Source organism: Poecilia latipinna, unplaced genomic scaffold (assembly GCF_001443285.1).
Source record: "Poecilia latipinna isolate Pla-1442-1.1 unplaced genomic scaffold, P_latipinna-1.0 Scaffold2526, whole genome shotgun sequence".
NCBI classification, from domain to species: Eukaryota; Metazoa; Chordata; class Actinopteri; order Cyprinodontiformes; family Poeciliidae; genus Poecilia; species Poecilia latipinna.
The window spans coordinates 15126-29087 of record NW_015115142.1 but is presented as its reverse complement, the minus strand read 5'-3'; the positions used below and the strand labels follow the sequence as shown (position 1 = coordinate 29087).

At 38.9% G+C, this 13962-nt stretch overlaps 1 protein-coding gene across 1 annotated transcript in view; it reads left to right on the top strand.

The window, feature by feature from the left end:
* The window catches only part of LOC106938173 (5-hydroxytryptamine receptor 2A-like), a 71311-nt gene extending 59318 nt beyond the window's left edge, over positions 1 to 11993 (top strand). The window contains exon 3 of the mRNA XM_015020055.1: positions 10005 to 11993. Within this exon, the coding sequence (XP_014875541.1) occupies positions 10005 to 10867 (863 nt within the window). The 3' untranslated portion in view covers positions 10868 to 11993. The remainder of the gene's footprint in view (positions 1 to 10004) is intronic.
* The last annotated feature ends 1969 nt before the right edge of the window (positions 11994 to 13962 follow it).

Below are 13962 nucleotides of genomic sequence, written 5' to 3'. Positions count from 1 at the left end.
TGCACAGAGGAGCGAAGTTGTGATGACTTCCTGAAGGTGGAGTTTCAGAAATTGCAGGAGCTTCTTAAAGAGACAAAGGCCCAATTTGAAGATGTTAAATTATAAAGTCAAATTTCTTTTAGGTCATATTTGATAAATGATATGTAAATATACTGTATATGATTTTTATAAAACTGAACTTAATATAGTTAAAAATGGTTGGAAAATACATAACTGTACTCCTTTAAGTGCAAGAATATCCACATAAATGTTCCCACTGTAGCAAAGTTCTTTAAAACGTGATGTAGAAGGAAAACTACAGGATGTTGAAATGAAACCATGAACTAAATGTGCCTGGGAAATAGACAGTACTGCCCCTTTAAACTTCCAAATAGCTCGTCATTTCATGAGAATGTTTTGTATGTCGTCTGATGAATAAATATTGCTCCAGCTCAGGGATCTCTGCGGTCAACATACACACACGCAGCGCAGCGTGTGTGTTACTGTATAGAGGGGGATCAGGCTGCAGAAGGCCAAACAGACTGGTTTATCAGCTGGTCTGCTTCCAGTTCCTGGCCGGCCCACCGTAGCACTCCCACCAGGCCCAACACCGAGCCGTCTGCCTTCCAGCGGAAACACACTTTACATCCATGTGTGTGTGTTCATGCTCAGCTCACGCCTTCTGCTGCGACTCACACACAGATGGTTATTATTTTCTATAATGATGTGGAAATGTTGCCGTTTGTGTCTGGCTTGAACACGCTCACATCAATCCTCGCTCCGGCGGCAGAATTAGATAAAAAATCTGATCTGAATGAATCAAATAACTTCATCTGTTTTACATTTTACATCTTTTTTGCCCCCTTCCATATATGAAAACTATTTAATGAAGACTGACAGGTGAGAAATGATAGCGATAATGTAATGCAACCTCAGTCTGATACCATCTTTATTTAATTAAGGTTTTAATTCAAATCCCTCTGACACTTTAGTCTGAGGTCTGAGCTGCCATAAGCTGCATAATGAGTTATTACAAAAGGACAGGCTGGAATCGCTGATTATTAGACCCTGATCTGTCATCCTTAGTGCAAGATTTTAACAATCCTGGACTTTGAATAAGAGCGGCAGAACTTTGAATCTCTTCTAAAGGAAAGCAAAACTTTAGCTAATTACGTGTTAGACTCACAATGATACAAAATATAAGGATAAGAGGACATAAACTCAAAGTTTCACACACTTTGTAGATCATAGAGAAATTATTGGTTTCTATTGTTCTGATGCATTAATTTAAGATAGCTGGAAATGACAACAAACTGAAGAGATGCTTGGGATGTTAACATTTTGAGCAAACTTCACAATTAACTGCATGCATGGATGGATGGATGGATGGATGGATGGATGGATGGATGGATGGATGGATGGATGGATGGATGGTCGTCAGTTCTGAATTTGTGAAGCAGAGACTCCAATGGATAGAGATTCACTTTTACTAAAAGGGTGATATTAGTTTTAAAACATCTCTGCGATTAAAACACAAATGAAATCAGTAAAACTAATTTCTAACTAATTCCTAATGAAGCCGGCTGATGGAACAGGACAGATTTTACTTAAATGAGGAATTAACACAAAAAGAGGAAGAGGTTCGGTGGAAATATCCACAAATACTAAGGTTTTTAGCTTCTTTATTAGTTGGTCCCTCCCTTTACTTTGTCTTTACCTTAAAGCTGCAGCAGGATAAGCCGTTTTCCTGTAACGGTAAGTTGTTTCTTCACCATTAGCACATTTAGATGTGCATGAAGATGATTGGTTGTTTTTGGTGCAAACGGCAACAGCAGCTCAGGGAGGAGATCGATCTCTTCATAGATCATACTGTACCGTCACACGACATGCTGACAGTTTCAACAAATATGTAAAAAATAAAGTTGTGGAAAAGTTTCAGACTGCAGATTTAATGTTCTTTAACTTTCACTGTCAGAATCAAATAAGAGGAGGACTTAAATTTAAGAGAGACTTGTTTTTCAGAACAAGACACAGATATAAATGTTATATGTAACAATATATAACAGTTAACAATGGAGTAACACGTAAGAAATAATAGACATTAAATAAGGTTTAAATTAAGGTAAAGATTTATTTTATTTACCAAAGCGAAACATTGGTGTGTATATTTAGTTTTCTTCACATTGTTGTCTTTTAGCAAAATAATAAGGAACAGTACCTGTGGTCATAAACCAATAGGTTATGATTCTTTTTGCATAATTTTCTTTTTTTTCTGTAACTGGCATAACACAGTCAGTTAATTCACATTTCCTTTGCATCTCAGAAGAGTGAGCCGACATCGCTGCCGGTTCCTTTAAAGCAGCTTTTCTAGGAAATATGAGTCAGAAGCTGCCAGCTCTTTGCTCCTGTAGGAATGACATCTGGCAAAAATGAAAAGAAACAAAAAGCCCCACAGTGCTGGCTCTTTGTCATTAGAAGAGCATTTGTCAATTTTGCAGCCACTTGTGATCCAAGTGTCTTCATGTGCTGGGAATCAGGACAATGCAGCAGGATTTCAACGCTGTAATCTGACCACAGCTGCTGGTTGTGATGTGAACAGACCGTGATGCTACACACACATATCTGGGTTACAGAGCGGAAGGTTGGCATTAATAAAGAGAGAGGGAAAACAAAGTGTGTGTGTGTGTGTGTGTGTGTGTGTGCGCGTGTGTGTGTGTGTGTGTGTGTAGATAACAAATAATGGCTATGTGTGGGTAAAAAAAATCTCCTTTTACTGTTTACTTAAACTGTTCTTGTCATAACTCTGACATGAGGCTTGAACTGGGTGATTCATCCCTGTAATTATCTCTTGGGGTTTTTTTGTAAAGAAGATTCACATTTAATGACACTTCATGACTCGGTGAGATGTAAGCTGTGTCTTCACAGAAAAACATGAGAAAATAGACACTGCTGTTACAAAGCAATACACTACGGTTGACTGTATCTATTATACATTCTGCTATGGGATCAAAATGGATCTTTTTTGTTTTAAATCACTTTTCAGTCTCCGTTTGGTCCGTTCATCTGAGATTATCAGATAAAAGCTGAAGAGTTTAGTAAATTTTGAAAGATATATTTTTGTTTAACATGAAGTCTACAGGATGAGTTTGGTACCTTTTGGTTCTGACTGCATGTCTCCACTGATTACCAGAGTTTAAATTTGGGCCGTCGCAACGTATTAGTGCTCATACAACAATGTTAAAATGAAAACATTTATCTCTAATGTCACAATTAAATGTTTCATATCATTTGATTGTATAATCAAACAGGAATAACCTGACTAAATTACAGAGGGTGTTTTTATACGATGATTTTATTTATTAAGGGAAAAATAGCAGCTGGAAACAATCTGGTCTTACATGGAAAAGTAATTACACCCTCGTTAAATCATTAATAAACTGTTAGCTATATTTTAAAGTTAGGTTATCTTGAGTTTCCCTAGCAACATCGAGGCACGACTACTACCCAACCTGTGGACTGATGCTGTTTCTTTTACAGTATCGTGTAAAATCGACGTTTTTGAGCTTTACATTGTACTGTGATGTTACTACCTTGTCAAAAACAGCGCTTTAAATATTTCATGTATGTTTGAGAAATCCTTTATTCTCCAGTGACAACCATTCAGGGGTTAGAAAACGAGTGTTACTGAGTCCATCAAGACGATGCTGAAGGTTTTATAGAGGAAAGCTGTTGTGGTGACCTCCTGAAGGAAGAGTGTCAGAAAGAACAGGAGCTTCTTAAAGAGACAGAGGTCCAATTTTAAGGTGTCAAATTGCAAAGTTTGATTTGGCGCCATGTGGCTGGAAAATACATAACACCGCCCCTTTAAGTGCAAAAATATCCACATGAACCTTCACTCAGTCGTAAAGATCTATAAAACATGATGTAGAAAGAATACTACATGTTGCTGAAAAGAAACCAACATAGACCAGAAAACGTACCTGCTGTCATAGCAACAGGAAGCGTATGACGGCAGGTACAAGCTGTCACAGGGGAACCGTACCCTTTGGCTAAGCTGAATGTCGCCTCAGGCTCTCAGTCTTCAGAGGAATCATCGCCTCCCAGCTCGTCGCTTCGTCAGCGGCTAGCAGAGCTGAACGCTGGATTTCCTCTGTTTGAATCATCTCATGCCTACAGTGTCTGTACTCACCCTGAAAAAACACAGGAAAAAAGCACATAAAGATGATTCAGTCGTGATATTCTCCTGCTGATGAAATCAACAGTGACGTACTGAAGGCCGTCCATGTGACAGTGGACAGGAGAAACTCTGTAGACGTTCTACATGCTGCAGCAGATCACTGGACATTTAAAAATTAATTTTAGCCACTGAAAAAATTCAAGGTGGTCATGAAGGAAGATTTATTTTTACACTAAGTTTGCCAGTTTCTATCACAGATAATATTTTTGGTGTCAACTCATACATGATTGGACCAATAAAATTATATTTCCTAATAATGTTTTGATTTTCCGAGACAATCTCCACGTTGTTGTGGAAAATTAGGTTTTTGCAGGTCCTTTGGTGTCAAATCATAGCCTACTTATCCCGAACTGTAGAAAACATATTTTCTTGAACTTGTGTTTCCTCTAAACATAGACACGTTAGCATAAGAAGCTAATGCTAAACCGTTAAACGCATAAAAAAAGAGCTCTGCTAACGCTAAACCACGAAACGCATAAATTCATTAGCGGATGCTAACGCTAACCACCATTCTGTGTCACACAGTTTTATCTCCTTCCTGCGAACGACCGGTGTGAGTCTCACAAAGTCCTGAGTTTCAGTTTTGGCTTCTGATTTTGCTCCATATTATCACTTTAAGGTAGCATAAAAAATTATCACCACAGTTGAAAACATATGATGTGAAAAAGTTCATCCAAGTCATGGTAACAGGTAACATTTTATGGCAAAAACCAGTTAAAATGGTGAAGAATAGCAGCCATTTTTTTAAAAATGACCATCATTTTGAAGTTTATGTGGCTAGTAGGAAATATGACCTGAAGAGGGAACATGTTCATTTTTATGCTTTTATCCACATGGAAGATTTTTACCAAAATGCTGACCAGCGACAACATAGAGCCGGGAGAAAGTGTTCGCCTCCTTACAGATTTCCTTTTTACGTCACACTTTCATGTTTCACATAATCATATAAATACTGGATAAAGGTAACCTGAGTAAATATAAGCAGTTTTCAAATGGTGATTTCATTCAATAAGGGGAAAAAAGTCTCAAGAACCAACCTGGGAGAAAGTAATTACTCCTCTTTGTTACATCATGAAATGACCTGCAGAAAATGTTAAAAAAAAAATTAAACATAATCTCTCTGATGACTGTTAAATCTCAAAAAGCAACACATCATCTAATCTGGGATTTGTCCCAAGCCATTTCTAGCCATTTGTGATGCTAATGAGTTAAAGTGGCAGCCATAATCACCTTTTCACATCCCTAAGTGCGACGCATCTTTTCTTAGAAATATGTGCAGACTTATTACTTTCCTCTGTAAAACTTTTGTTGTTGAGGCGTAATATTTAAAACCCCTTCATGTTTCCTTAAGCAGCTGTTCTCTTTTTGATAGATCATCTAATAACTTCCAACTTCCACAGGCTCGTAGAAATGTCACATGAGACCCAGTGAAGACAAATGTCCAGCCAAAGTATCACCGCGCTTTATTACCGTGACCATAATCACACTGCGAAGCAACATTCACATATTTATGAAAATACGACACAGTTCAGGCCATTAAGCAGCGCGGACAGGATTACGAAAGCATCAGCACTTCAGATAAAAATTCTGCTTTTTATTCCAACGGCATCATAAGCAGCGATAATAAGCAGCATTTTCACACTTCGCATGCGCTAGCTGCCATTTACTCCAGAGGCAGGATTTTCTTTAAATGGCTCTTCAACTTACAGATTTCCTGCAAAAGAAAATATACGTTAAAGGAAAAGTGAGGAAAACATGACCGGCTTCAGGTTTTCACTTGTTCTTCACTTCTTTGCCCCGTCAATCAAGATGAAATTACTAGTCAATCAAATGCTGCCATTTCTCTGACTCACCAGCTGAACATGGATTATTAAGGCATCTGAATCTTTTTTTGTTGCTTAGTTTGGTCAACCTTTTACTAAATGCACCAAAATGTATTATTTGTGTAGAAAATAATACATTTTATATTAATTGGAAGTTTTTTTTTCTTTTTCTCTGTGGTGTGCTTATTAACTAATTGTGGTATTTTTAAAAAATAATTGAGCATATTTTTTACTGCTGGTTCCATTGAGATGATATTTTATCTCTTCATCTCAGAGTTACAGCAGGTGCAGCTGAAGCAGATTCCTGCTTTTCTAAAAGATCAGATATATTTTGTAAAGGACATTTCAAATTGTCCACTTTTAAAATGACGTTTCCTGTTACTGAGCGTGATGTTGCCTGATCAGTTCTCAGGCTGCTAAATCCTCTTCGTGACTCTGCCTCCTCTTCCTTCCACCACTTGATCTCTTTTTATCTTCTCCTTCACTTCTGTCAGGTTTTCTGCCGTCTTGTCTGCCATGTTCAGAGAATATTAAGTGGAGGGTTTGCCATCCAGGGGACTTTGGGGAAGACGGAAACACAGAAAGTAGCTTTAGGTTGTTTTTTTTATGATTCCAGTGAGATACGCTGAAGGGGTTTTTGACGAATCAAAAAACATTTATATAAATAATGTCACTGTGACCAACGACATCGATCATTATTGGTCGACATGCATGTTTTGCTCTCCATAAAGACTCCTGAGGATTTCTTTTCTCATTAAAAACTTTTCCTGGCATTTCTTAAACCATCTCTGACATGAACTGGAGACAGAAGAATGTAAAATTAGAAAAAAACAGAACAAATAGAATAATTATTTCTCTAAAGCTGTATGTATATATGCATGTTTGAGACAAATACACTGATCGAAAAAATGTTTCAAACAAATGCAACATCTACAAATGTTGCCTCTCCACAGTACAAAGCAATGCTAAATCATACCATAATCTCAGACGAATAAATAATTACACCCCAGAATGTCAGTGGTAACACACACACACACACGCACACACACACACACACACACACACACACACACACACACACACACACAGGTTCATCAGAGTGTTGATGGTGAGCAGTACGACAACTGAAAATCATAAACGCTGCTCTTGAACTCAAAAAGTAAATGTTTAGAACATTTGTACCATGTTTAGGTGAAATCTTTGCTAAATGTACTGTTAAAGTTGCTGCTGGACTCTTTCCTATTACACCGCATTTGTTGGGACAATGAAAATCTTGAACCTGAAGATCTGCAGCATATGATGTGTGTCAGTGTCATAGAATGAGTGTGTTTTGGGATTGACTTGGTGCCGTCAAGACAGTAAATTACTTTTATTTATTTGGAGATGAAGGTTTAATGGTTTTTACAGTCTGAGTGCACCAAAGTTGTGAAATAGTTGTTTGCTAAATTAGTCAGAAAATAATGATTCTATTATAATGTCAGCTTCATATAACTGTCAGCATGTGAAAGTGGATAAATCCTCATCAATGTATGACAGGTTGCTGCATCGAGTCAACAACTCGATGCAGCAACCTGCTGGGTTTCCTTGCATAGAAACGTTTCTTAAAGGGACAGTATTATGTATTTTTCATGCACATGGCACCATTTCATACCACAATCAAGTAACTATGTCAACTCCAGCTGTAAACAAAAGGATATATTCTAGCAAATATGACTTTTAAAAAATGACTTCTGTCTCTTTAAGAAGCTTCTGCTCCCTCTGAAACTCCGCCTTCAGGAAGTCATCACAACATGGCTCCTCTATTAACCCTTTAGAAACGTTTTTAGAAGTAGCTCCTGTAATGAGCTCAGCAGATGTGCAGTTCTACCATCTGCTAATTGCTGCTGGCTAGTCTGAAGGAGCCGAGTGGGGGAGTCTTGCCAGAGGGCTGCTCTGAGGAGGAAGCTTGGAAACTGCAGCTTTGAGGAGGAGCCTCATCCTCGAAGGCGGAGCTATGTCCACCCAGGCTTTTAGCACAGCTGAATGGTTACCATGGGAGATTAAAGGATTTCTCAAACATGCATATAAATAAATGAAGTTGAATTTGTTTTGGCATGCAGACTTTGCTTGCTTGGTGGTTGTAACATCCTACCTTATATTGCCAAATATATCAAAGCAGTCTTTTCAGGTAGCAAAGTGGAAAAAATCTATCAATTTGATGATTACAAATCTATATATTGTGCAGATCAACTAACTATGTGTGCTGTAGAAATACAATATATGCAATAATGTGATTGAGGATCTACATTCCTGTTGAGACAAAACAGTGAACCAGACATTGACAAAGCAACAAACAATGGAGTCGGTAGGAACAAAACAGCTGTATGTGATTTCAGAAAGATGGAAAAAGGCAATAAGAGGTTCAGTGAAACAACATAGTGATGGCAAATAACTTAATAAAGCAGCTGAATGAGGGCTAAAATGGCAGCAATGCGCATATGGAGAGAGGCACACGAACGAAATCTGATAAAGGGCCGCAGGGCTTACAAAACCCAAACAAATTACTGCACCTTTTCATACAATAATTGCTCGAAGGTTGATCCGTTTAAGTGGAAAAAATGACAAGCTGTCCTCCCACTTACTCTGAACCATTTCCCACGACAGAGACATTCTGCTTCATGATTCTAAATTACACATAAAAACGCTGCATTATTTCACTGTCAGTTATTGCTTCCTGTAGTCTTTGATTCTCGGGCTGCCCAGGCTCATACAGATGACAAAGCTCCGCGGTATTCAGTGTCCTGTTGGAGATACTGAAAGTGAGCCGTCTTTGACCGTCTTGTTCCCAGTAGCGAGTCACATTTTCAGTCTGCCAGAACTGAAGATCTCCAGCCTCCACCCCGAAATACTTCCACTCCTTTTATCCTCCACGCTGGTGTTTTCTTTGTTATGGAGCTGATAATGAGAAAACACTAGGGGGGCAATTGCTCAGTTTATCCTGTTGATGTCATGTACAAATTCCTCACGTCATACAAAACCTCTTGGCAACACAATATCTGATTAGGTTTAGCCAAACTAATCTGCTGATGTAGGAGTTTTGGTATAGGAAACCAAAACTCCTGAGTTTTGGTTTGAGTTTGAGATGAGAAAATATAATTAATTGACACCATAACAAACAACAGGAGGCATTCCCACCCTCTAGTTTTACTTCAGGAAAACAAAATGGAAGGTAAAAAAAATGGTAGGCAGTGGACAAAAATGAAAAGGGAACTGTTGTGGTCACCCGATCCCTCAAAGGAAAGGCCAATGAAGAACAAATTTTGAAAGGGAAATTTGATACAAATTGCTGTCTTTGTCAGGAGATTTTAAGTGATGATGACTCAATGGCTACTCTCCCAATGCTAGATTTTCTTTTCTGTGTGAGTAAAAAATGTAATCTCAAAGTTGTCAATCTTTCGTAGGAGGGTTGCAAAGGATCACATGTGCAGCTGCAAGTATTTTTGTGTCTGTCTCTGTCAGCCTTACACATTCAGGACATTGTCTGTGTGAAATAGCTCAATTTCAATCAGGTTGGATAGAGTGAACATCTGTTTTCATGTCTTGCCACATATCAGTTAGATTTAGGTCTGGGCTTTGAATGGACCACTTGAACCCATCAATATGTTTCAATCTAAACCCTTCCAGATCAATTCATGTAATCCATTCATCTTCCCGTTTACACCAACTAGTTTCCGATCCTTCCTGATGCGCGGAATTAGTTTTCTGCCGAACGTAACTTTGTGAAAACTAGGTCAACATCTTCTATTTAGGTCTCATCTGACTGGAGCAACTTTCTTCCACGTTTGCTTTCACCCCAACTTGACATGTGCAAAACTGCCTCGACTTCGCAAGACTTTCTTTCAAAAATTATTGCTTTTCCCACCTGAGTATTGAAGCTTGAATTGAAATTTTCTGACATTTTCTTCTGCTTCCTTCCCTCTCTGCAGGCATCTCAATGCCGATTCCCGTGCTGGGACTCAGAGACCACTCCAAAGTGTTTAAAAATGGAAACTGCCTGCTGACAGACGACAAGTTTGTTCTGGTGGGTTCCTTCATCGCCTTCTTCGTTCCGCTAACCATCATGATTGTCACCTACTTCCTGACCATCCATGCCCTGCAGAACGAGGCCACGCTCTGCTTGGACCAGCTCGTCCCGCGGCCCAAATGGAGCACCACGTTCACGCTGAGCTTCTTCCCTCAGAGCTCCCTGTCCTCCGAGAAACTCTTCAGGCGCTCCATTAGCCGAGAGGCCGGTGGGAGAGGAAGCGCCGGTGGTCTCGGCGGCACCCGGGAGAGCATCTCCGGGTCGGTGTTCGGTCGACGCACCATACAGTCCATCAGCAACGAGCAGAAGGCGTCCAAGGTGCTGGGAGTTGTGTTTTTCCTCTTCGTGGTCATGTGGTGCCCGTTCTTCATCACCAACGTGCTGATGGTCGTGTGCCACCAGAACATTTGCCACCCGGAGGTCATGGAGGGTCTGCTGAACATCTTTGTCTGGGTCGGGTACTTGTCTTCGGCCGTCAACCCGCTGGTCTACACACTTTTCAACAAGACGTACCGCACAGCTTTCATGCGGTACATCCGCTGCCAGTATCAGCCAGAGAAGAAGCCTCTCCAGCTCATACTGGTGAACACCATCCCGCCTCTGGCCTTCAACTCCACCCAGCTGCCACTGGGCGACATGGGGAGGTTACGCAACGGAACGACGCACGGTGAGACGGAAGGACGGGAATTCTCCCTGCCAGGGAAGGAAACGGAGAAGTGCAAACAGGGCAAAAGCCAAAGAGACAAAGACGAGAGCAGCGTGTGAGGAATATCAAAGAAAACCCTTTGATAGAGGCAACTCTACACACGTAAGACAAAGGCCTAGACTTCATCTGTTTGGTCTTTTTGAGTGAAGTGTTTGTTTGCTGAAGGTACAGAGACTGTCCCTACCAATTCAAAGTGTAGAGAGTTGAAATCTTGTTGTCGTACCAATCAAAAAGGCACAAGACACTTATTGCATTTTTAAAATGTTCTCAACAGCTTCAGTAAGTGCACAATACTAACATTTGATCAATCGACAAGACCTGGAGCAACTGAAGTAAAAGTTCATTTTCCAAAATGACGATTGCAAATTCAAAATTTCAATTTTAAATCTCGCTGATTTCTAATTACAAACTTCCACTTAAAGGAAGAAATTTACTCTTAGCCACTCGGCCACAACGAAAGATGTCACTTTTACAAAAAAAAATAAAAAAGTATTTTTGTGTAATTTCTCTTCCCTTGGGCACTCACCTGCAGTAAACCCAGCAGCTCGTTCACTCTGCCAGCTGCCTGGCATCCCACCTTCCATCAAACTGCACCTCTGGGTGGATCAGAGGGGATTATATTGGATTTGCTCCCACTTCGAGGAACGAAGGTGTCAGAGAGGGAAAACCTGGCACACCTTGAGTCAAAACACTCACAAAGATCAGATTAAGCTGCCAAAAAAGAAGAAAACTTTCTGCCTCTGTTTTGTTGAAACTCTGTATGAATAACGTTAAAAGGTTTATATTTTCAAGCGTGAAGATGATTGTTGCATCGTATTGCTGATATGAAGACTGCAAACTGAGATTATATAACAGCAGGAAATGAAGAGGGTTTAAATGTTGATGTATCCCCTTGTAAAAGTCACAGCTCATATTGTGTTCTTACCAAACTATGGGTGCACATTTTGAGTTGTTTCAGTCATGACACATTGTGTTCAGTGCTCTGATAGGTGGCTACCACATGTGAAAACTTTTGTATGAAAATCTGTGAATATGGAACTGCTGCGAAAGACTGAATTAAATGACTCGATGATGCAGGATGTGGAGTCCAGGCCAGAGTTGGACATTGTACATCATCTTCTGGGACTTGAAGCTACGTCAGCGTAGCAGGGCCATTGTAGATAGAAAAAAGGAGTACATTTCCTCCAAAAAAAAGAGAAATTTTGACCTTGATCTTAGATATTCTGTAGAAAAAAACTTTGAAATTTGAATTTGAAAAACGGAAAATTGGCTGGGAAAACAAATCTCAGAAAATTTGAAATTAATCTCAGAATATATTTTTATTTATTTAGAGAAATAAGAATATTCCTATGCTTGAAAAGTCAAAGATTTGCTAAAAAAAACTAAAATGTTTAAATTGATCTGAAAAAAACTCCATGTTTTTCAAATAAAAAAAACAAAAACAGGAAATTTTTCAGCATCAAATTTGAACATTTTTGACATTTCAAACTTAGAAATGTCCAAGATTTTACTTGAAAATTATTAAATTGATCTGAAAATTTTTGGCAGAAATTTACTTCTTTATCTTTTTTATCAACAATGGCCCTAACATGCCATTGAATAAAGCAGAACTGGGTTATTTTAATAGAAATATGTTATTTTTATATTATTAAAATTGTCAGAATGTCTTGGAAGCACTAAAAATTGAGTACAATATGGGAAAGTGAAATCAAGTCCTTTAGCTTATTCTTCTGCTTGTGAAATAAAGAGCAGGAGTCGACAATGTGAGACCAGCCAGTGGCAGGAAGAACCTCTTTGTGACCAGCAGCGAACACTGCCATTTGTACAATTGCTATGGTTACTTGCCCACTTGTGAATGACAGCCTTCTCTACAGAGAGGGTCTTAATAGGCACAGATGAGAGGAGGGGGCTCAGGGACATAAAAGCTATCATTTTTGTAAAACCTTTTTAAGATTTCATGCTCTGCTGTTTTTCTTAGCAGACAGATGTCATATCACAGCGAGTTTGTGGAAAAGTGAATAAGTCCTAAGAGGTCTAAAAGGCTGACGGCTAGTCAGACTCTCATAGCTGATTTTAACAATTTAACTGAAACTCTTCCTATCTCTGAGATAAAATACTATACTGACAGATATTTACTGTCTATACTTTAAGAAAATAATGTCAGGATTGTGGCTGTTTTCTCAGCTTTACAACTTCCATGTTACTATGTTAAAGTTATGTCAATAGCAGCTTCACAATATGTCAATCATTAGGTCTGCTGGAGGAACAAGCCACGAAACATTTAAGCTAACGTGGCAGATTGTTAGCGTAGTAACAGGGATGCTGTTTGGTAGAGGAAACAGCAACATTTTTTTGTTTTTTTGCAAAAAGCTCCTGTGAAATGTTAGACAGTTATTAACTCTAATGTAAAGTTGAATTCAGTGGGTTTGGACATTTTCAGTTCAAGTTGCTTCAGATTGGTAGCATGAAAGTGAACGTAGCTGTTAGCCTTCCAGCACTCGATGATTTATTTAATTTTCCACTAACTATTTCTGAAACGAACACAAGAAATCCCATTTCAGAAATTCTCTGTTTCGATAAGACGTGGCCAAAGTTTAATGCTAGATTTTTAGAAACAACTTGCTCACCTCACAGAGATTAGCTAGCTACCAGAATCTGCTCCATCTGACTTCCTTGACTGTTCCCATGTCAAATTCACATCAGTTGAAGGTGACATGTTAGCTTTTATTCACTTTGCCTCAACAAAAACGTGTAACTTTTTCTTTTGTTTGCTTCTTTGCAAGTTACAGGGTCATGAATGGGCATGAAGTCGTTCTATCGTAGAGTTGGATAACTCAAAGACCTTTCTCCACTTCAGTAAAAATCATTTACTGTCAACTGATCACTTCACTCTGTGTCCAGCTCTCAAATCGACCAGGACGTCAGGAACCTCAAATACTGGGAAATAAAAGCATAAAAGACAATCTTTAGATAAATTAAAACATGTCTTAAATAATGTGAAAACCACATAACTTTACATTTTGGAACAAGGCACAAATTGTTTGTTCAGAAATGACCAAATTAGCAGGTTATGTCGAATGGCTAACATTAGGAAGAAGGAAAGCTGTGAAAAGTAATATGTTACAGTGAAATGTGTTAATAAAATACATTCTTA